Here is a 24,734-nt window from a genome sequence, read left to right as displayed (position 1 = left end):
CTTCTTTGACACACCTCTCCCAACTGGAGGCACCATGCAGAAGTAACAATTGCTGGTATGATCTGTTGGCTCTCTCCAAATCATTGGCACTGCAAAAGGCATAGATTTCCTTTTCCTGTTCAACCACTGGCAAAGATTTGTTGCACAAGTGTTGCAGCATATGTGTGGGGCCCACCTCTTGTCCTGATCTCCATTTTTGCAGCCAAAATAAAGGTGATAGGCTTTCTTAACCATAGTGGTTATACTGTGCTTTTGTGATGCAAAAGTCACTTCACCACAAACATAGCAGAAGTTATCTGCACTGTTCACACAAGTACGAGGCATCTCTACTCACTTTGGCTAAACAGAAATGTGCCCCTTTGCAAAATCAAACACTGACAAATAAGAGAGCATGACACTGTATGATTTCTAGAGCTGATATAGGGCAATTTGTTCAGCAGAGTGATGTAAGCTTCGTTATGATTGCATCATCCATGACTTCTAGGAATAACATGATGCAATTCATATAATGTATGACGCAATATCAGCTTCAGATTGCAGCATTCATTGTTTTGCCTAAAAAGCAAGTACTGTCCAAACCCAATCATAGATTTATTCATAGATCCAGTCAAAGATGTATTTTAGTCATTTCTGGTTTAAATTGAGATCCCTTCCCTTTATAACTCACTTATCCTCCGCCATTCCCAAGTCAAGGGTTGTATATACTGACCCAATAGCATATCTTGAAAACTAGAGCCAATCAACAATTTTAAGCATCATTTTCGTTCTCAGTGACCCAGAATTAGTAAAGTTGGACTACATTTATTTCAGAAGCATTTTGGCTGTAGAGCAGTGTTATCTATCTCTTTCTTAATGATTCCCAACATTGCGTTTGCTTTTTTGACGGCCGCTGCACATTGAGTGGATGTTTTCAAAGAACTACTCACAATGACTCCAAGATCTCTTTCTTGACTGGTAACAGCTAATTTAGACCCCATCATTTTATATATATAGGTGGGATTATGTTTTCCAGTGTGCATTACTTTGCATTTATCAACATTGAATTTCATCTGCCATTTTGTTACCCAGTCGTCCAGTTTTGTAAGATCCCTTTGTAGCTCTTCGCAGTCTGTCTGGGACTTAACTATCTTGAGTAGTTTTGTATCATCTGCAAACGTTGCCACCTCACTATTTACCTCTTTTTCCAGAGCATTTATGAATATGTTGAATAGGACTGCACCCAGTACAGACCCCAGGGGGACACCACTCTCCATTCTGAAAATCAGCTTATTTTGTACCTTTACTTTTTCTAGTTACTATCTTTTAAATACTGATTATGCTCAGGCTAGAGTCAAAGCCCACTGAAGTGACTGATGGTCTTTCCATTGATTTCAATGGGCTTTGGATAAGATCCTTAATATTTTAAGGACATGGAGGAGGCAAGGTCCATGACCAGAAGAGTTTACCCTCTAAGATGTTTGATCCTACAAGGTGCCGAGGGCCTTCAACTCAGCACCTTTCAGGAATTTACTCTGTGGACTCAACGAGAGAGGCAAAGTGAAGGTTATCTTTAGAATGTGCCGTGTTATATTTTTACATATGTATATCCATTTAAAGGATCATACAAGCTGTTAGGATATTTGAATATTTATCAACTTGTCTATATTTGTCTGTTTCTATACTTCAATATGCTTTCTAGAGTCTAAGGTCAGGAAGACCACTGTGATCATCATCTAGCCTTACCTCCTGCACAACCCAGACCACCTAACTTCCCGGAAATAATTCCTGTTTGAACTAGAGCAGCTGTTTTAGAAAAACATCTCATCTTGATGTTAAACTTGCCCATACTGAAGAATCTACTCACTCTTGATAAATTGTTCCAGGGGTTAATTCCCCTCACTCTTAAAAATTTGCAACCTTATTTCCAGTCTGAATTTGTGTAGCTTCAACTTCCAGGCACTGACTCTTGTTTTACTTCTATCTTCTTTCAGAGTGAACAGCCCATTATCAAACAAGGTTCCCCATGGAGATACTTATAGACTTACTCCTTAACCGTCTTTTCATCACTTACATAAATTGAGCTCCTCAAGTCTATCACTACAAAGTATGTTTTCCAGGCCTTTAATCTTTCTCCTGGCTCTTCTCTGACTTCTCTCCAATGTGTCAACATACTTCCTGGACATGGTATTCCAGCAGCAGCTGCACCAGTGCCAACTAGAGAGGTAAAATAAACTCTCCACTCTTCAAGATTCCTTTGTTTACACATCCAAGGATTGCCACAATGTCACACAGAGAGCTCATGGTCAACTGATTATTCACCAGGGCCTCCATATCTTTTTCAGACTCACTGTTTCCCAGGATAGGGTCTCCGATTCTGTAAATATGGCCTATATTCTTCATTCCAAGATATATACATTTATATTTGGCCTTATTAAAATACATATTGTTTGCTTGTGTCAAGCTTACCAAGCAATCCAGATGACTCTGTGTCAGTGACCTCTCCTCTTCATTATTCACCACTCTCCCAATCTGTGTGTTCTCTGCAGACTTTATCTGTGATGATTTTATGTTTTTATATGCCTTGGGCTGTGGGGTTTTTTTGGACAGTAACGTTCTTTGGTATGCATGTTTCACCATTAATGTTACTTAGCAACCTTGGCTAAAAACATAATAAAAGATTTTGTCTGTTTATACCGACGGTTCCTTCACTGGATTTTGTCATCTCTGTTACTGTTTCTCTCCCCCTACTGGTTATCAACTCCCCCTTTAAAATTGTTGATTAAGATGATGGGTTATACACATGAAACAACTTTTAGATCCTCGTTTATTGGTTTGTGACTCTGATCTTGCAAGTCTTACTTTAAATTCTCCATCTCTCAATGCTGCATCAAAACCCAATGTGTATCAGCTACAGGAACGCCTCACTTAATGTCCTCCTGCTTAATGTTGTTTCAATGTTACAGCGCTGCTCAATTAGGGAACCTGCTCATTTAAAGTTGTGCAATGCTCCTTTATAAAGTTGTTTGGCTGCCTGCTCTGGCCACTGCTTGTAAGAGTCTATGGAAGAGCAGCGAATTTACAAGGGAGCATTGCACAAGTTCCTCTTTTCCGCCTCCATGGCATTTCCCTGCTCCTTCCCCTCCCTCCCAGTGCTTTGCGCTTAGGACTTTCTGGGAGGGAGGGGGAGAAGCAGAGAAGCGCTGCTTCTCCACTCCTCCCCCTCTCGCCCAGAAAGTCCTAAGTGCTGCCAAACAGCTGTTTGGCAGCAGGGAAGTGCTGGGAGGGAGAGGGAGCAGCAGGGAAGTGCTACATCTCCGCTCCTCCCCTTCCCTCCCAGAAAGTCTTAAGTGCTGCCAAATAGCTGTTTGGCAGAGCTTAGGACTTCCGCAAGAGGAGGGGGAGAACGGGGATGTGGCATGCTCCAGAGAGGAGGTGGAGTGGGGTGGGAAGAGGTGGGCCTGGAGTGGAGCGGGGACAGGAAGAGGTGGGTCTGGAGCATTCCCAGCAAAGTCAGCACCTGTTCTTTTCCGGGGAAGCTGCCACCCCTCGCATTTATATTAAATCTTATGGGAAAATTAAATTTGTTTAACATCATTTTACTTAAAGTTGCATTTTTCAGGAGTGTAACTACAATGTTAAGTGAGGAGGTACTGTACAAATTATTCAGATTATTCTACAGTGCCTCCATGGATTCCTGTAATATTCAATTTAGTCTAACCCTGATCTTGTGGGCATTCAAGACAGGGGACAGAGCATTGAAGTACCATGCCATTCAGCATGATCAAATAAGTGTCTCTGAGACTTGGGAACTACATATATTACACAAATACCACAATGCCCTATCTGAACTGAGAGGGGCTCATTTTGCGTGTGGGAAGAATTGTCTTGAGACCCTTCTTCATAATACATAGACCAAGAGGGAAGAAAACAACTGGGAAAATATGGAACAATCTCCTAAACCTCTCTAACAGCAGCTGCAATAACATCTGTAATTACTTCTTGTACAAGTTTCAAATCACTAAGAGCAAACTGTATATTAAGTCAGCTATCCTCTGTTTCTAGCTTTGTTAACTTGTTGCCTAGAGACTCTTAAGAAACTTTCTGCATTTCATATCAAAGACATGATACATGGATTAAGGGCAACCTCTGCTTTGGATCCAATTCCTGGTTGGATGTTAAGGTGGTGCATATCTATTATAGCATCTCTTTCTCAAGGACTAGCAAATGCCTTCTTTGAATCTGTTATTGTCTCATCTCATTTGAAATAAGCTATTACACCTCCTCAGCTGAAGAAGTCATCATATTAAGTATGACTTATCTGAAAAATTCTAATCAGTTTTTAGAGCTGAAGAGAGAAGTATTAGCATTATATAATTTCAAGTGTAACGACTACCTTTATTTGCTCATTGTGACCCTATAAATTACTAACGGAACTCATTATTCTATTTTATCCTTTAACTCTGGTAGAATTTATTTTTGATTGTTCACTAAAGAAGAGTCCCTATGGAAGATACATTTTACCCCTAGATATTTTATTTCAGCCAGCTTTATGTAATATGGTTTCAATGAAATAAAGAGGAAAGAACAGTTAAGCTTGTTCTCAGTTATTTGAGGAACATTTCTATAATAACCAACAAAATTTCAGATGAATTATTGTCCTAAAAAGACAATCAAATCTTCATAAATATGATTTTATTTGCATGTCCTCTATTCCAAATCTAGGAATTGCAACAGCACATAAAGCCAGTCTGATGCTACCCAATATGATTATATGTGGTTGTCCTGTATTGCTTCTTCTAGTACAGGGCTTTCTCAAACTGGGAGTCGGGACTCCTCAGGGGGTTGTGAGGTTAGTACAGGGGAGGTCATGAGCTGTCAGCCTCCACCCCAAACCCCGCTTTGCCTCTGGCATTTATAATGATGTTAAATATATTAAAAAGTGGTTTTAATTTATAAGGAGGGATATCACACTTGGAGGCTTGCTCTGTGAAAGGAGTCACCAATACAAAAGTTTGAGAACTGCTGCTCTAGTACAACTAGTCACATGCTATTCAAATATCAAGCCAACTTGTATGTACTGACAAGAACTCATTTTTCTTCTAGAGAAATTGTGACCACCATCCAATCATGCTGAAGTTACAAACTCTTCCCAAACAAACTAAATAGGAAAAAATGGTATACATAATGAATGCAGTAGCTCATGTTGTTACAAGTACTGCGTTGATGTAATATACTTCCTCTGATTTAAAATCACTAAACCAGTTACCATAAAAATCTGCATTCATTTCAAAGCTGTATAATTTTACTTTTACATCATTAAAGGTTGTAGCCTTTCATAGCTGATTAAACATTTGTCTTACATCCTACCCATGCATGGATATCAGTTACCAGACCACTTAATATGTCCAAGTTACAATCAGAAACAGAGGCCTGATCGAAGACCATTAAATTCAATGGAAAGTCTCTCACTGATTTCACTGGGCTTTCCACATGAATGTTCCATGTGTTGCCATTTTCTAGTCACCTGTTATACTTTACAGCTACAGACACATCAGCCTGTCATTGCTTTCAACTGCTTTGACAAGTCTGAATATGTTAAATGTGTTTTACTGTCTCGAATCACAGAAAGGGACTGCAAATTCTTTGGGGCAGGGACTATTAGTATTAGTACAGAACCTAGCGCAATAGCTAGGGGCTTCCAGGTGCCATGGTAACATAAATAGTAATCAATTACTAATCACAGAGGACAGTACATAAATTAGAGACACAGTAAACCTATTTTAATTTTATTTGTTGGTTACCAAATATCAAGTTATAAATTGCATTGGATGCCAAACACAAATCAGGGTAGTAAAGCATGTCAAACAAGTTGTTGGGAAAAACTATCTCATTTGAGTAACATATATAATCTGTCCTGTGGGGCATTGATGAGAGGGAAGGTTCCCTAGTTTATCTAGCATCATGGCTGGAAGAAAGCTACCAAACCACTTCAGAGTCTGGCTCAACATAGGCCAAAATAACCCCACACAAGTTGATAACTGCAGCAGAGATAAGTCACATCAAAATTAAATTATTCATCAACATCCCATGGGCATCAGATTTTGCTCCTTTAGAAATGGCAAGATAAATTAATATTTCTTCTCGTCCCCTCTCTGTTCTCCCAGACACATGAATCGATGCCAAGTGGTCCGCTCTCTCTAGCCAGGCTGCTGCTGTATCTCCCAATGCTCACAAAAAGCCCAAACACATGATGTGATGAAGAACCCCAGCTTTCCTGGAAATCAGTGGGAGTGAGGGTGCTTAGAAACTTGCAAGACTGGGCTTCCTCTCAGCAATACAAACATTGTATTTCATTGTGCACTGCTTGCCATAGATTCAGTGCCTGCTTCTTGTGGGACCTTCTCTAAAGGGCCAGACCAGGGAGCTGTGGAACATGGGTGCGCTGTCTGTTAATGGAGTAGCTGCTAGGAGCTGGTTCTCACTGATTATAAAGCTTGTTGTTTAAGGCTAGTGATGAATATTCAAGTCATTTAAAGAGCAATTTGACTCTGCAGTTCTTTTTTCACCGAGGTGCTGCAAGTCAGAAAAGAGTGCAATTTGGGGTAATTGGGATGGTTTACTCGATAATTAAACAAGCAAACAAACAAACAAACACGTGACTTCCCAGCATCTTTCCAAAAATTGTGAAGGATTCTAGGAAAAGTTCTTGGAAGAGGGATACAGTAGAAACTACTTCCTGAAAGGAAGATGCTGCAGATACCGAGGATGCTGCCATCCCATCCCACATACAAACTCACTGATGTTTGTTGGTGCTGCTTTTTAATTCAATTTTCTAGCTGTTATTTATTTTGGATTGTGTGTCCCTGCCCCCTGCTACTTTAATTCTCTGTAACTAAGAGGTGGAGCTCAGTATGGCCCCCTACTTCCATTGCCAGCTGAGATTCAGTCAGCAGTTCTTACCTGACATTGTCGTGCTTCTGGATGTAGATCTTATGAAACATCATATCCTCCTGTTTGGCATTAATGTCGGCTTTCATCTCCATGGCAACGTGACGAGGAAGTACAGAGAGCAGGAGCCGCTCCTGTTGAGTCAGACAGATGAACCAATTAAAACACCTGCTTCCCAGTTAACAAACACGTTGTTTCTTATCGGAGAGAAACGAAGCCATCAGTTCAGTGACTGAGGAGCAAAAGCAAGAGGAATGGTCTCCATAAATGCAGCAGCCAGTTCTGCCATCGAGGCATCGGGGGTCCTGTCCCACTCAGAAAAATATGAACACAATATCAAAGGGAAAATAAATTAACCTTCATGCCAGATCCACTGTATATGCTATCCACAGTTGCAGATTCTTCCAGATGAAAGAGCCATATGGAGGCAGCTGCCTCAGTGCCCAAGTCGGTATAGTTCACAAGTTTGCATTCCAGCAGGGGGCTCCAAAGCAGCAGGGACTTCATTATACAGACCAGCAGTCACTGCAAAGTATTGAGGGGCTCTTTAAAGAGCAGTATTACTAGCTGAACACATTCACAGGCAGCAAGAGTGACAAAGCCTCATGTAAAATGTAGACTTGGAAGTCTCATTATACAAACCATGCATCATTACAGGGTTCTCCGTTGGCCATAAGGCTACAGGACTGATTTCCCAGTTCTCCTGAAATCCATTTAAGAGCCCCATTTTATTTCACTAACCTCTAACAGGCAGAGCATAATCTAACTCTCAAAGGCAGCGCTCCTCACTACAAGCAATAGGGCAGGGAAGGGTTGTACCAATAAAAGTGGCAGGAGAATTTGGCTCAATTGTACAATACATACTCCTGAGGGCATTCTGCACCAAAAAATAAAAAATTCGGCCCCCCAGAATTAAAAATTCTGCAAATATTATTTGTCAAATCCATGTGGAAGCTCAAGCATGGCACTGGGGAGCACAGGCCACTAGCTGCCCAGAGGAGGGAGATCACTGTGCAGCCTGCCCCCTGGGACACGGACTCAGCTGTGAGGCTGCACCCAACCCTGACACAGCACAGGAACCAGGAGGTGGAGAGGGATAGCTTAGTGGTTTGAGCATTGGCCTGCAAAACCCAGGGTTTATGAGCTCAATCCTTGAGGGGGCCACTTAGAGATCTGGGGCAAAAATCAGTACTTGGTCCTGCTAGTGAAGGCAGGGGGGTGGACTCGATGACATTTTGGGGTCCCTTCCAGCTTGACGAGATAGGCATATCTCCATATATTAGACACATCCCAGGGCGCTACCCCTCTGTACCAGGTGGGGGCAGGAAGAATCCAAGTGTGTGTGGGGAGATCCAGGTGTGGGTTGAGAGGTTTCTGTGGGGGGCAATCTGGGTGCGGGAGACTCAGTGGGGGATCAGGTGTGGGTGGGATCTGGATGCTCAGGAGCTTGTTGGAGGAGGTTCTGGGTGCAATGGTAATGGGATTCTTCAGGGGGGTCTAGGTGTGTCATAAACAGATAGCTAAGGGTTAATGTCTCTTTCACCTGAAGCACCTGAAGGGTTAATGTCTCTTTCACCTGAAGCACCTGACCAGAGGACCAATCAGAAAACCGGATTTTTTCAACTCTGGGTGGAGGGAAGTTTGTGTCTGAGTCTTTTGTCTGTCTGCCTGATTTCTCTGAGCTTTGGAGAAGTAGTTTCTACTTTCTAGTCTTCTGTTTCTAAGTGTAAGGACAAAGAGATCAGATAGTAAGTTATATGGTTTCTTTTCTTTGGTATTTGCATGAATATAAGTGCTGGAGTGCTTTGATTTGTATTCTTTTTGAATAAGGCTGTTTATTCAATATTCTTTTAAGCAATTGACCCTGTATTTTGTCACCTTAATACAGAGAGACCATTTGTATGTATTTTTTCTTTCTTTTTATATAAAGCTTTCTTTTAAGACCTGTTGAAGTTTTCTTTACTGGGAAATTTCAGGGAAATTGAGTCTGTACTCACCAGGGAATTGGTGGGAGGAAGAAATCAGGGGGGAGATCTGTGTGTTGGATTTGCTAGCCTGATTTTGCATTCCCTCTGGGGGAATAGGAAAGTGCTTTTGGTTTCCAGGACTGGGAACGGAGAGGGGGAGTCACTCTGTTTGGATTCACAGAGCTTGTGTCTGTGTATCTCTCCAGGAACACCTGGAGGGGGGGAAGGGAAAAAGGATTATTTCCCTCTGTTGTGAGACTCAAGGGATTTGGGTCTTGGGGTCCCCAGGGAAGGTTTTTCAGGGGGACCAGAGTGCCCCAAAACACTCTAATTTTTTGGGTGGTGGCAGCAAGTACCAGGTCCAAGCTGGTAACTAAGCTTGGAGGTTTTCATGCTAACCCCCATATTTTGGACGCTAAGGTCCAAATCTGGGACTAAGGTTATGATAAGGTGAAGGTGGTTGGGGCTCAGTGTGGGTGGGGATAGAGCTCAGCAGGGGGGTCTGGGTGTGGGGGGCACTGTGGGGGTCCAGATGCTGGGGGAATGGGGCTCAGTGGAGTGGGAATCCAGGTGCAACTGGTTGGGGCTTGGTGGGGTAGTGCAGAGGGAGTGGGGTTCTAATTGCAGGGGGGAGGTGAGGCAAGGTGGGAGGGTCTGGGTATGAGGGGATCTGGATGCATGGGGGTTGGGCGGACGGGAGAGCAGCTCCCTGTACAGGGATCCCTCCCCCTGCAGCTGAGGAGCAATGGGTACAGGAAGCAGGGCGGAGGTGGGGAGTTTGCAGAGATTCCTGCAGCCTGGGGAAAAAATCTGAGGGGTGGGTCTGACCCAGCCCTGGATGCCATGTAGGGGAAGAGGAAGTCCTGTCCTCCCCAGCCCAGCAGGGACTAGCAGCTAAGCCCAGTGCAGGGAGGAACCACCAGCCAGGTCTTCCCCAGTCCCGCTTCCTGCACCACAGTTATTTACCTCTCTGCCAGCAGCCTTGGGCACCCAAAACATACTGCTGGGGAGAGTTGCATGACTGGTCTTGTGGCTTCCCCATCAGAAAGTCATTTTTCTGCAGAGAAGCAAAGAAATCTGCAGGGCCATAAATTCTGCACATGTGCAGTGGCGCAGAATTCCCCCATGAGTAAACACACTAGAAGCAGTAATTTTACTGTAGCACCTGAAAACCTCAATTAGGATCAGGGCCCAGCTGCATAAGGCACAGTAAACATATATGGATACAGCGACATTACCTCCATTACCTACCTTCCATCACCCACAATTCACATCTCTCTACCCTCATCCTGAATAGTTCAGTGGTTTGAGCATTGGCCTGCTAAACCCAGGGTTGTGACTTCAATGCTTGAGGGGGCCATTTAGAGATCTGGGGCAAAAATCTGTCCAGGGACTGATCCTGCTTTGAGCAGGGGGTTGGACTACATAACCTCCTGAGGTCTCTTTCAACCCTGATATTCTATGAACTAAGGTGCATCCTTGTTTATTGGTAATATTTTTGTGTTTTAAAGATTAAAATGGGCTCAGTGTAGCTTTCAAAAAATTTCTTTGTATGTTGTTCGCTATTTAGTTTTGTACCTTAAGAAAGTGAGCTATTGTGTCACATTACAACTGATGGGAGTGGGACAACTTTTCCTAAATATCAGAGAAAAGCCTATGTGACCTGGCCATCTATGTAGCCTGTGATCAGCCTAAATCTGGTAGTAATTTTTATGTAGAAGTTGCAGAATGTAAATCTGCATGTGTATGCATGGCAGTGTTTTGTGTGTGTTGTTAGAGTTAGACCCAGATACAATACAGTTTTACCTAAATCCTTTATTTGCCTTTTGTTTTCTGATTTCACCTCAAAATTCTTTTAGTTTAAGGCATTTTTTTCTACAAGAAAAAGGCAGATTAAAATATGGACAGCTATTTTGTTGGTCCAACTCAAATGTAGTCTAATCTGCAGGCAAGAGGCAAGATTTCTGGCAACACTGTAGAATCACAAAGATTTATACAGTCTGCCCGTCCATACCATCTCTTTTTCCTGAATGACAATTGCTACTACATAGCATGGAGGAAAGCAATTGTCTCTTTCACCAACCACACAGTCATAATCTAGTTTAAATGAAGGTCCATAACCTTATTCAATAGATCATTAACTCCTAACAACACAGAACTCCACGGATCAAACTGCAATCATGACTCAGAGGGGTCAATGCTCTTGTACTAATTGCTCACATCACCCTCTTTTCCATAGTTCATTCAATTATAAAATGCAATTCTGGTTTGTAATTCATATTTTTGACTTACTGTTGCCTATTTACTTGTGTCCAAGTACAGTATAACTAACTCTGTAAGAAATGTAAGAGAGCAAACTTGCTGATATGTGCAATGCACTCACTACAGAAATTTTTACAATCCAGAGTGTTGCACTGTATTTACTTGTCCTTTAATGTACATTGTCAGGGCTCAATTCCCATCTCCAGTCCCTTCATCTGTACCAATAATATGGAATAAAATTCATGAGGGATCATTATCAGGCACAGCTCAAAACTGTAGCAGCTGAGAGAAGGTACTGCGGTGCTTGAAAATACATGATAAAAAGAGGTCTGCATCATCTGTGCCTGTGTGCTTGAATATCAAAAGAAGAAACTTTAGCTACTTGCACATCAATTATACTCGTGCTTCTGACACTAATGCATGTCATGAGCACAAAAGCACAATATATTTCATATATTTACTGGAATAACCAAGGCACATTGGTGCAGACACCATTGCCTCTCAGATAATTATTGTAATGGACACCCTCAGATGTGCAGAAGCTGCTAATCCTACACATCTGTCAGATAACTCAAAGAGCCAAATAAAAACTCCTTAAAAGAGCTGGGCAAATTTTTTTCACAAAAACTTTTTATTTTTTGGCTAAAAAATGCATTTTCTTGTTGATCAATACATTTTGTGAATTGGTGTTGAATTTACCCGATTCACTTAAAAAACTGGAAGAAATTGAAGTGTTTTGTTCCAATATTTTCAAAACTAAATGTTTTAAATTTTTTTATTTGAAACTACTTTTCTTTTGTAAATTTTCTTCAATTTTATTTAAAAATGTAAAAAAACCCCAAAAAACTCAGTAACAAAATGAAATCATTTCACTCAACCCCACCCAGTTTTTTTTCAACTTTTTGGTTCATCAAAAAGTTGCAATTTTTTTATTATTTCCACATCAGTGAGCAAATAAAAAAATTAGGTATTTGTAAAGCTCTACTCCTTAACCCAGGGACATCTTATAGGCTTCTGACACTCTCCGTAGGTCCATAAGGGCAGAAAGATGATCTTGTGCTTACAGCACCACAATGGTGATCAGAAGACCAAGGCTATGTTACTAGCACTGCCACAGACTTCCTAGGCAACTTTCAGAATGTTCTTTAATCTGTCTACTTTCCCCATCTGTGAAAGGAGAATACTAATATTTCCCTACATCACAGGGATTTTAGGTTCAATCTGTTGACGCTTTTGAAGTATTTTGAAATCCTCAGGTGGAAAACGCAAAGCATCATCATCAAACAGTGAACAGGTTACACTTACCCAGATATAGCTTGCCATCTCATACAAATACATGGAGTAGTAACAGCCTTCATTTAATAACTAATCTAAGTACTGTTCAATACAATTTACCGGTATCAGTTAGACACCTTCATTTTATGTAACTGGTTAAGAACATACACAATAAAACACAACACAACTAGTATCCAGCATTAAATTTCACTGAGATCTCTAATGAAACACTGTCATCCTAACTGTAATATCATTCAGCATGTATTGGCCAGGCAAATAGTATTGCCTTGCTATACTTATGTTGGCAGTAGTCAAACAGAAGGAGAGAAACAAGTACAAATTATATACATGTCCTTGATTTTTATACAGTGATATACTAGATAAAGATACAGAATTACAGCTAGGTCTCTCTCTTGCTCTCCAGCTAGCTATGTATAACTAGATAACATACCTATATTACTAGCTAATACTAATAATTAGTAGTATGTTGCACTTTCCCATGATGACCCCAAAGCACTTACAAACAGTAATTATTTAAACCTGTGAACCTGCTTGTGAAATAGGTATTCATAAAATAATTATACCTGTTTGACAGATAGGGCTAGTGACTTGTTCATGGCCAAAAAATTAGTAATGCTGGGAGCAGATGCCTGTAGGCCTGACTTCAAGGGTATGTCTACACTACAGGATTATGCCGATTTTACATAAACCGGTTTTATAAAACAGATTGTGTAAAGTCGAGTGCATGCGGCCACACAAAGCACAATAATTCGGCGGTGTGTGTCCATGTACCGAGGCTAGCGTCACTTTCTGGAGTGTTGCACTATGGGTAGCTATCCCATAGCTATCTCATACTTCCCGCAGTCTCCCCCGCCCATTGGAATTCTGGGTTGAGATCCCAATGCATGATGGTGCAAAAAGAGTGTCGCGGTTCTGGGTAAATGTTGTCACTCATTCCTTCCTCCGTGAAAGCAACGGCAGACAATCATTTCGTGCCCTTTTTCCCTGGATTGCCCTGACGGATGCCATAGCATGGCAACCATGGAGCCCGCTTTGCCTTTTGTCGCTGTCACCATATGTGTACTGGATGATGCTGACAGAGGAGGTACTGCAGTGCTACACAGCAACATTCATTGACCTTTGCAAGGTAGCAGAGACAGTTACAATCCCTATTGTACCGTCTGCCATGCCATAGTAAATTGGCGATGAGATGACAGTTATCAGCCGTTCTGTACCATCTGCCATGCCATTGTAAATTGGCGATGAGATGACGGTTATCAGTCATTCTGTACCGTCTGCTGCTGTCATGGGTGCTCCTGGCTGGCCTTCGCTGAGGTCAGCCGGGGGCGCAAAGACAAAAATGGGAATGACTCCCTGGGGGTCATTCCCTCCTTGATGTTTTATCTAAAAATAGAGTCAGTCCTGCCTAGAATATGGGGCAAGTGTACTAGAGAACCAGTGTACCAGAGAACCAGAGAGTATAGCCGCTCCGTGTCAGATCCCACAGAAATGATGAGCTGCATGCCATTCTAGGGGGTGCCCCTGCAACAACCCCACCCATTGCTTCCCTCCTCCCCCAACCCTCCTGGGCTACCGTTGCAGTGTCCCCCAATTTGTGTGATGAAGTAATAAAGAATGTAGGAATAAGAAACACTGACTTTTTAGTGAGATAAAATGAGGGGGAGGCAGCCTCCAGCTGCTATGATAGTCCAGGCAGTAAAGAATCTTTTCTTTAGACATGATGGAGCTCAGCCCCTAATTGCTATGATGAAGACGGTTACAAGCCGTTCTGTATCATCTGCTGTGAATGACCGGGAGTCATTCCTATTTTTACCCAGGCGCCCCTGGCTGACCTCACCGTTCAGTGCTGTTCAGTGCCGCAGCACCGTGTCTACCAACAGCATGCAGTAGACATACGTGACATTGAAAAAAGTCAAGAAACGATTTTTTTCTCTTTTCTTTCACGGGGGGGAAAGGGGGGTAAATTGACGAGATATACCCTGAACCACACAGGACAATGTGTTTGACCCTACAGGTATTGGGAGCTCAGCCAAGAATGCAAATGCTTTTCGGAGACTGCGGGGACTGTGGGATAGCTGGAGTCCTCAGTACCCCCTCCCACCCTCCATGAGCGTCCATTTGATTCTTCGGTTTTCCATTACGCTTGTCACACAGCACTGTTCTGTGGCCTCTGTCTATCATAGCGTGGAGATTTTTTCAAATGCTTTGTCATTTCGTCTTCTGTAACGGAGCTCTGATAGAACAGATTTGTCTCCCCATACAGCGATCAGATCCAGTATCTCCCATACGGTCCATACTGGAGCTCTTTTTGGATTTGGGACTGCATCGCCACCCATGCTGATCGGAGCTCCACGCTGGGCAAACAGGAAATGAAATTCAAAAGTTCACGGGGCTTTTCCTGTCTACCTGGCCAGTGCATCCGAGTTCAGATTGCTTTCCAGAGCAGTCACAATGGTGCACTGTGGGATATCGCCCAGAGGCCAATATCATCGAATTGCAGCCACACTAACCCTAATTCGACATGGCAATACAAATTTCAGCGCTACTCCTCTCGTCGAGGAGGAGTACAGAAACCAGTTTAAAGAGCCCTTTATATCGATATAAAGGGCCTCGTTGTGTGGACGGGTGCAGGGTTAAATCGGTTTAACGCTGCTAAATTCAGTTTAAACACATAGTGTAGACCAGGCCCAAGTCCTTTCCTCTAATCCTTAGAAAATACACACTTGTTGGAGGTTGTTTAGGGTGTGCAATTTCAGCTAAGAATTCTTTATTCCATTCCACTAATGTTAACCTCATGTACTATTCCTCGCTAGGTTATAGTGGATAATCAAATCACTAGAAGGTGGGTGAGGTAATAACTTTTATTGGACCAACTTCAGCTGTTGAGAGAGACAAGCATTCTATCTTACACAGCGCTCTCTCTCATATAGCATGTGATAGTACTGTCAGATTCTGATGGATGTACTGTTAGATAATCTTATAGCAGCAGTTGGCCTGGATGGATATTTTTTATCTATGCCTAGTCTGGAGATTGATTCATGTCTTGTCACCTGAAGACAAGATTACAGCAATGCATTTTACAGGGGATATACCTTAAACAAGCTGGGAAATCAGTACAGGATGAAGTAGCAAACTTACTGAACAAGCTATCTTGCTGTGAGACCACAACACCAGCATTCTAGGACCTGCACTGGCTGCTGGTGGGTTTCTGGGTGGAGCTTAAGCTATTGTTTTTTGACCTATAAACCTCTAAACTCATGAAATGGGGTTTCTATTTTTGACCTATAAACTGGACTGCCTCTCCCACCATGCATCGTAACTACAGTCTGGGGAGACTTTCCAGCTGGATTCTCCTCGATTTAAAAGGGAGGGATCTGCTAACAAGGCGTTCTCCATGAGGGCCTCTTGACTTTGCAAAGCCTGATCTAAAGTAGCCCAAACTTCAGGATATGCTGCAAAGCCCATCTGTTTGCCAGGGTTTTGAGGGAGGGAGAGGCTTGTTGATATCTGGCATTTGTAGGTAAAACATTTTCCTAGTTTGGGGACTTGGCGGTAGGAGAGGCTGCTGGTTTTATCTTACTGTGACTGTATTTTTAGTCTGCGTAAAAGTCACTTAGTTATGGTTGCTAACTTTCTACTCGCACAAATCAAACACCCTTGCTCCACCCCCTGCTCTGCCCCTTCTCTGAGGCCCCTCCCCCCACTCACTCCATCCTCCATTCCTCTGTCACTTGCTCTCCCCACACTCACTCACTCATTTCCACCAGGCTGGGGCAGAGGGTTGGGATGCAGGAGGGGGTGGGCGCTCTAGCTGGGGTATGGGCTCTGGGGTGGGGCCAAGAATGAGGGATTTGGGGTGCAGAAGGGGGCTCCAGGCTTGGACCGAGGGGTTTGAAGGGCAGGAGGGGGATCAGGGCTGTGGCAGGGGATTGGGGTGAGGGCTCGACTGGGGGGGGTGCAGGCTCCGGGGGAGGGCTGGAAATGAGGGTTTTGAGGTGCAGGAGGGTGCTCTGGGCTGGAGCCAAGGGGTTTGGAGGGTATGTGGAAGTAGAGAAAGAACGGACAGGGATTTGAAGGGGATTTCAATGCAAACAGTCCCCTCTGTGAGCAAGAGTCAGGCTAGCTGTAATCCTAACAACGGGAGATTTGTAGAAGCAAGGATTGTGTGTGGCAAGTGGAAAAGAACTGTGAGGGAGGTTGTTTTGACCTTGTGTTAAGATAAAAATGGAATGCTGAGTATAGCAGAAATTGTTGACAGAAATAAGATAGAGAGAAGGAATAGGTATAAACAATATGCAGCTGTTGCTCATTATTGTCTGTAAAAAAGTTATAAATGTTGGCTCTAATTGTTTATCTTTAGCAAGACCTACCTAGGTGGGGGAAACCCTGTGTCCTAGTGCACTCTCTCCCTCCACGCAATTGCTAGAGAATAAAGTATCTGACTTGCTGCACCCAACCAGAGAGTGAGAACTCTGTTTTTTCTCTGACAGGTGGGAGGGGGATCAGGGCTGGGACTTGGGGCTGGAGTATGGGAGGGGGTCAGGGATGCAGGCTCTGGGCGGCGTTTACCTCAGGCAGGTCCTGGAAGCAGCAGCATGTCCCTCGCTCCAGCTTCTATGCAGAGGCACAGCCAGGCAGCTCTGTGCACTGCCCCGTCTGCAGGCACCGCCCCTGCAGCTCCCATTGGCCACGATTCCTGGCCAACAGGAGCTGCGGAGCCAGCGCTTGGGGTGGGCACAGCGTGTGGAGTCCCCTGGCTGCCCCTATGCGTAGGAGCCAGAAGGGGGAACATGCTGTTGCTTCGAGGAGCTGCGCGAAGCCATGGCAGGTAGGAAGCCTGCCTTAGCCCTGTTGTGCCACCAATCAGACTTTTAGTGACCTGGTCACAGTGATGACCGGAGCTGCCAGGATCCCTTTTCGACCCGGCATACCAGTCGAAAACCAGACTACTGACAACCCTACACTTAGTACATGAAATAGATGCTTTTTATGTACCAGATGTCAAAATAAATAAAATATGCTTAGGTATACATACATACTTCATTTCATGATGTCGGCCAAAAGTAGCCCAGAATAACACTGTCCATGGCCAGATCTACAGATGCAGGTGCGCTAAAGCAGAGTAGTATAGTGAAAATTGTGTTGCCCTTATGACTCACAGAAATGCACAGCCATTTCAACTGATTCATTCCCCTCCTATCTGAACTCACAATCAAAACTGTAAGGTACTTCTCAAGGGAAGCCACAGAAAAACTCATTTCATGAGTTATTTAAAACTGGACTGGAAAATTTACTGCAGGGCAGGGTCCCACATTATCAAGGGAATGGACAAGCTGACCTAAAAAGTTTTTTCATCTCTAATTATTCTGATGTAAGAGACTCATTGTAGCAAAACCAAAGAATGTATTAGCAAACAGATATGCCCACAGCCCTTGAGAGCAAGACTGTGTGCTGATAGCAATTAGGCCTTCTTCTAACAAACAAAAGTACACAGGACACTAGGCGAGGACATTAAAAATGGTTAAAAACTAAAATGTAAGTTAGCAGAAGCCTGTAGTTTTGTGTTCAAAGTCACACACACAATGTGAAGTGAGGATGCTCTAGAGCAGGGGTAGGCAACCTATGGCACGCGTGCCGGACGCGGTACATGAGCTGATTTTCAGTGGCACTCACACTGCCTGGGTCCTGGCCAATGATCCGGGGGGCTCTGCGTTTTAATTTAATTTTAAATGAAGCTTCTTAAACATTTAAAAAACCTTATTTACTTTACATACAACAATAGTTTAGTTATATATTAAAGACTTATAGAAAGAGACCTTCTAAAAACATTAAAATGTATGACTGGCACGCGAAACCTTAAATTAGAGTGAATAAATGAAGACTCGGCACACCACTTCTGAAAGGCTGCTGACCCCTGCTCTAGAGACAGATAGAAGAATGCCTTTGGAGGCACTGGGGCAGCACCCTCTATGGGAAACTACTTAATTTCTGCTACAATTGGCCTCCAGCTGCTAATGTGTGCAGAAGAGCAAAACAACAGCCCTACTATTACCAAATGCTATTTGCTGTGCTGACAAATCATCATGCTGTGGACTTATGACAGGGTGAAGTATATGCCCTGTTCAGAGGGCCAGCACAAGGCCCATATGCCACTCATGCTCAAGATAGGCTTAGATGGGACTTAAATGGTGCCTAAGAGTGTGCAAACCCTCTTCTTAGGGTGAATTTCATACAGGGAAGCACAGGCAGCAGGATTTTGTTGGCACCCCTGAACAGATCTATAAGGGTAGCTCAGTGCAAAGTTTCCTCTGAGCTCTCTTCTCCACCTTCCCAAATCCTGCCCTGCCATCTGTGATGCATTTTCACACAGGGTCATTCTGTACCTGGCCCTAAATTGACAATTTTCAGACTAATTCCAAATCAGCAGTTCCATTCTCAAATTTCTTGTCACTCTCCTTCTTACCTGTTGCTGGTTCTCCCTTTGAGAATGTAGCCTGGCCTGAATGCACTCCCTGGTCTCTTGGAATGCTTGTCTTTGAGACACCTCTGCTGGGTAATGGGTACACACTCCTACAATGTTTGTGCAGGAGAAGATGAGAACATTGGAGACCAGCTGCAACAAAAAAGAGAAACATATGATTACAATTTGGAAACCTACCATAAACAATAGACAGAATACTGAAAAGCTCAGCATGTTATATGAATCATTCCACAATCCAACACATGACTGAGTCTAGCATTCTTCATTTCAGTGCATTTTACTGTGCCGTTCTTTGAAGTATAAACTTTTACACATGCCCTCAGAAGTGTATTTCTTCACATTAATGTAAATTGTTTTCTCTAATTCTGTTAGCAATCAAGTGTCTTAAAACTACTATGGCAGAGACTTATAAAGAGGTTTTAATGTGACTATGTTTGGCTAGCTCAGAATTACGTAGAAGAATCTGAAGGAAGATTTCAATTATTATTGTTTTAAAGCACCTGCATATACGGCATGAAAATACTTTGAAAGATACATTAGCTTTCATGTTCCAGATAGTGTTCACTTACTGCAAGGAAATAACTTTAGATTTCAATTGACTTTAAAAACTGGGAATTTTTTTTCATCACCCACTCTCAGCTCTTTAAAATGAGTTGAATGATAATGATTTTCAGATCACATCTTTATGTGGTCAATAATATGTTATATACATAAATGAATGTGCAAATAGGTAGGAAGAGCTACATTGCTCCGTTGTTTCCACAGAGACTGTATTTCCCAGTAAAATAATTACATCTCTCTGATTGGTAATTAGAGCTGGAACGAAAACAAAATAACTAAACATTTTGAAAAAAAGAATTTGCGTTGAATTTTTTCATTTTAAGAGAAATTTTCAAATCAGTTCTACCACTAATATGCAAACAAGCATTCTTCCCAGAGGTGACTGTGTGCTTCTGTACCATCAGCCGCTTGGGAGCTAGCCAGAATATACTGTATTTTCCTATAGAGACAGACTTGTCTGAATACAGCTCCTATTTCCAGGGGAACAGAATATCAGACCTGTAACAGTCTCATAGATATGAATACTGGAAGTACTTTTTTCTGAATGGTTTTCTGTAATGCAACAACAATTCAATATTTTCCACTCTACTCCCTGCAAATACAGAGCCAGATTCTGACATGCAACGTGGACAGGGGAAATCAAACCAAGAAGGCAGCAGTGGGAGCTCGGAACTCAGGCTGGCTACTCAAGCAGTGGCAAAATCTAACTTTAACAAGATGCTGCTATCATGCTACAGAAGACAGTATTAAGGGTTGCATGTTAATGCACACACACACTCCCTGTCCCAGGAACAGTCTCTACTGACAACTCCCATCAGAATTATTCTGACACTAGGGATAAATCCATGTACTGGAGACAGCAGACAATTGCTGTATAATAACCCTGCCCCTATTCTGAGGAACTGGGAACAAAACCCTGGTCCTTCAGCTTCAAAAACCTACCACAGATTCAGCTAAGGCAGAACGCTTTGGAGTTGTAGGTCCTTATCCTCTTTGTGGACCAGCCATTACATGAGAATATCATCCACTCACACACACACACAAAGCTAGTATATTCCATACCTAGTGCTTGCAGTCAGAATTAAGGCACATATTAATGCTAGCTTTGCAGTGAATGAACACATTTTTAGGTGGTGGTTACACCACTTTCCTTGTATTCAGGATTTGATTCACAGCAAAGAACAAAAATCTAAAGATCTTTAATTTCCCCCCAGCTTCCGCTAAAACAATTCTGTAATTAATGAGGACAAGAATGATATTACATCAACACAGTAAAAAAATACAAATCACTGAGACTTAGTTTTTCCAAGTCTTTGGATGGCCAGTAAAAAATAGTTGTGTCTCTTTAATATCTTATAACATTGGAAAATCTAGCATGTATACAAATCAAGCAGATCTAATTTTGAGCAAAAGTAAAGGTAACAAAATTTTGTGGAAAAATGTGTTTTGTTAAGAGTCCTAATTCTAGAAGGATATTTGGTAGAAATACTTCTTTATAGACATTGAAGAAAACATTGGCTTTTTTAGAATTATTCCCCCACCCCTACCCCGAAAACATAAGAACATTGATGCTCATCATCATAGAAAAGGAAAATCAATAAGGAAATAGAAGTAAGGGCTTCCCTTGGAATTACAGAAAGTTCTGCATGTTGCTTCATAGATGGGTTGATTGTGATGGACAGCCTGTGAATCCAGTATGGTTATTACAAACAAGCTCAATGAGTTAACACTAAATAGCATTGTTTGCGTCATCAGATTAAATGGACTCCAGAATTCTCTGTATTGAAACTACTTAGATACATTAAACGGAACATTTATCAGTATGCATAAAATATAGTCCAAAACATACATGCACACCATATTTTACATAAATATATAACACATGACTGTTCCACTTTATAATATTGCATTGTAATTTTAAAATACAAATAAGTTTGGGCTTAATTATGTTTGTAGTTGCCACAGCACAAATGTAAAGTAAATTTCCTGAAGACAATGGACTTGCTCTGAATTTAAACATGTGTAAGTGAGAATACACTCAGAGCTTGTCTATACAGATTTCAGAGTAGCAGCCGTGTAAGTCTGTATCCACAGAAAGAACAGGAGTACTTGTGGCACCTTAGAGACTAACAAATTTATTTGAGCATATGCTTTCGTGGGCTATAGCTCCTTGGTGTCTCTGTATAGACAAATTTATTTGAGCATAAGCTATAGCCCACGAAAGTTTATGCTCAAATAAATTTGTCTATACAAAGACACCCAGGAAAGTTAAGACAAATCAACTAAAGCTATGAAGTTAACGCACTGATAAAGCGCATTAAATCTCTGTGTGGAAGCTCTCATTCAGAAGTGAGGTGACTTTAGTTTGCTGTAGCTTAATCCTTCAAAGGGATAAATAGATTCATTTTAAAAATCCTCAGAGTCCTCGTGTAGACAAGCCTTCTCTAGGCAGTTTAGACATGGTGCAGTGAATACAACAGGGGTCCACTCATTGGACAGCGGGAAGACCTCACTCCTGCAATGAGCTTTACTGCAGGCACATCTCTGTGCCAATACAAAGCCACACTGAAGTCAGAGGGGATCCACAGATGCAGATATCATTGCAACGCGGGTGACTTAAATAGCTCAGCTGCCTCATTCATGGTACACCATCCAGGTGTGCATGGAGACAGATGATATCCATGGGTTCAACAAACATTATCAGATCAACATTATCAAAATAGATATAGTACTGATTTTCAGAGGTCTCATTAACTTCATTTCAGACTTGGGTGACCAGATAGAAAGTGTGAAAAATCAGGACAAGAGGTGGGGGATAATAGGCACCTATATAAGAAAAAGCCCCAAATATGGGGACTGTCCCTATAAAATCGGGACATCTGGTCACCCTATTTCAGACAAACCCATGGGACTGCAGAAACTGGTTTACAAAAGAGGCTCAGAAAAATCACACTCCACAAGACTGAGATAAGTTACCTGCAATGAACATTCACCAGCAATGGATGTAAGCTGGTATTTAGTCTCCGAAATGAAAGTTGATTTAGACTGTAATATTACATGGCTTAACAAAAGGAGAAATCTACAATATAATGTTGAGAGTATCAAGCCTCTGCAAAGATTTACAGCTCAGCTCTTGCTACTCAAAGCAACATTCAGCATTCTGCTTCGGAAATATTTCTCTTGGGCCTCACAGTTCATCTGATGTTCCTAAAATAATGTGGGGGATGTGTGGGGGAGGACAAGGGGATGGTTTGTGGGGAAGAATACTTTACTTAGTATTTGATTAAAATCACTTTGTTCACAGGTGTTTTAAAAATAAATTAAGCCAAAATTAAAGATTTTCTGTCTCATTAATTTTTCCATAGCCCTCTGTCTTCTTAATGCAAATGAATTTATATCTTGTTTGCCAAATGGTACTACTGTACTTGCTTATCAGTTTCCTTGCAGTTTTGCTATGGTAACAAGCTTCAGTCCCACGAGGAAGGAGATGATGTAGATATTAAAACTGGTTCCCTCAGCTCCATGGTCCGAAAACAGAAAACACATTATTGGCAGCTATTTCAGGTAATTTATGCTTGTAAAAATCTTCTTAAGAGGCACTGGGAAAATGTAGATTTCTATTTTGGGGTTGGATTCTCTTCCCCTTGCCCTTTAAAACATTAGACCATGAGGTCTACCCACAGCCCTCTGATTTTGGTGAAGGCTGTTTCACATATTTATTATTTGTACCTATCTAGGATACCTATTTGGCTCCCATTACCAGAGTGCTTGGGCACCTGATAATTAATGTATTTATTCTCACATTACCACTGTGAGGTACAGAAGTGCTACCATTCCCATTTTACTCAGGCATGGAGAGATCCAGGATAAGAGTTTAAAAGTATTTCAACACTTAAAGATGCAGACAGTACCGAGAGGGATTTTCAACAGTGCTTTGGTCCTTAACTCCCATCAAAATTGACTCATTTTTCACTGCTTGGAAAATAAAAATACACTAGGCAGTTTCTAGTCACTTTCGTTTAGGTTCTCATACACTAGCAAAATGCTGTATTGTTTGTACTGAAAATAATGCAGAAAATTATGTTTGAAATACTGTTTCCTTGGGAATTTAAGAAAAATACATTGATGGCAATTTTTCTTTTACATGTTTTGAAAGCTTGTTAATGCAAAAAAAAATTGGAAGAGAAATTTAAAACAATGCCATCTCTTTAAAATCAGAGAAATGTAGGGTTGGAAGAGACAGAGAGAGGTCATCTAGTCCAGCCCCTGGCACTGAGGCAGAACCAAGTATACCTACCTACACCATCCCTGACAGGTGTTTGTCCAACCTGTTCTTTAAATCTCCAAATCTAGGGATTCCACAACCTCCCTTCTGGGAAGCCTATTCCAGTACTTAACGATCCTTATATCTATCTAACCTAAATCTCCCTTGCTGCAGATTAAGCCAATTATTTCTTGTCCTACTTTCATTGGACTTAGAAAAGAATTGACTGCCAGCCTCATGTCCCCCCTCAGTCTTCTTTTCTCAGACTAAACAGGCCCAGTTTTTTTAACCTTTCCTCATAGGTCAGGTTTTCTACAGCTTTTATTATTTTCGTTGCTCTCCTCTGGACTCTCTCCAATTTGTGCACATCCTTCTTAAAGTGTGGTGCCTAAAGCTGGACATACTCCTCCCACTGAAGTCTCCCCAGTGCCAAGGAGAGTGGGAGAATTACAACTACAAGCTGCAATATACGACACTCCTATTAATACACCCAGGAATAATATTCACCTTTTTCACAACTGCTTCACTGTGTTGGCTCATGTTGAATTTGTAATCCCCTACAACCCCGATCTTTTTCTGCAGTACTACAGTCTAGTCAGTTATTCTCCATTTTACATTTGTGCATTTGATTTTTCTTTCATACGAGCAACATTTTGCACTTTATTGAATTTCATTTAATTGATTTCAGTTCAATCCTCCAATTTTATCAAGGTCATTTTGAATTCTAACCCTGTCCTCTGATGTGTTTGCAACCTCTCCCAGGTTGGTTTCATCTGCAGATTTTATAAGCATAAGCATATAAGCACTCCAAGCCATTAATGAAAATATTGACTAGTCCCAGACACAGGACAGACCCTTACAGGTCCCCATTAGATACGAAATTCCAGTTGGACAGTAAACTATAGATAAAATGTCACAAACTGATGGCTAGCGTGCGACATGTAAGGATCAAGTCGTAATCTGTTGTCTCAGTGAT

At 42.0% G+C, this 24,734-nt stretch overlaps 1 protein-coding gene across 3 annotated transcripts in view; it reads right to left on the bottom strand.

Annotated features, from left to right (window-relative positions):
* ADCY5 (adenylate cyclase 5) overlaps nucleotides 1-24,734 on the bottom strand; it is a 321,010-nt gene that overhangs the window by 122,402 nt on the left and 173,874 nt on the right. For all 3 annotated transcript variants that reach the window (XM_050916994.1, XM_050916995.1, XM_050916996.1), the window contains 2 exons: nucleotides 18,916-19,065; nucleotides 6,940-7,061 (listed from right to left, as the gene is read on the bottom strand). In XM_050916994.1, coding sequence (XP_050772951.1) covers nucleotides 6,940-7,061; nucleotides 18,916-19,065 — 272 coding nt within the window. The remainder of the gene's footprint in view (nucleotides 1-6,939; nucleotides 7,062-18,915; nucleotides 19,066-24,734) is intronic.

This window comes from Gopherus flavomarginatus, chromosome 10 (assembly GCF_025201925.1).
Source record: "Gopherus flavomarginatus isolate rGopFla2 chromosome 10, rGopFla2.mat.asm, whole genome shotgun sequence".
NCBI classification, from domain to species: Eukaryota; Metazoa; Chordata; order Testudines; family Testudinidae; genus Gopherus; species Gopherus flavomarginatus.
The sequence above is the reverse complement of the archived record's forward strand: the minus strand, read 5'-3'. Positions and strand labels throughout refer to the sequence as shown.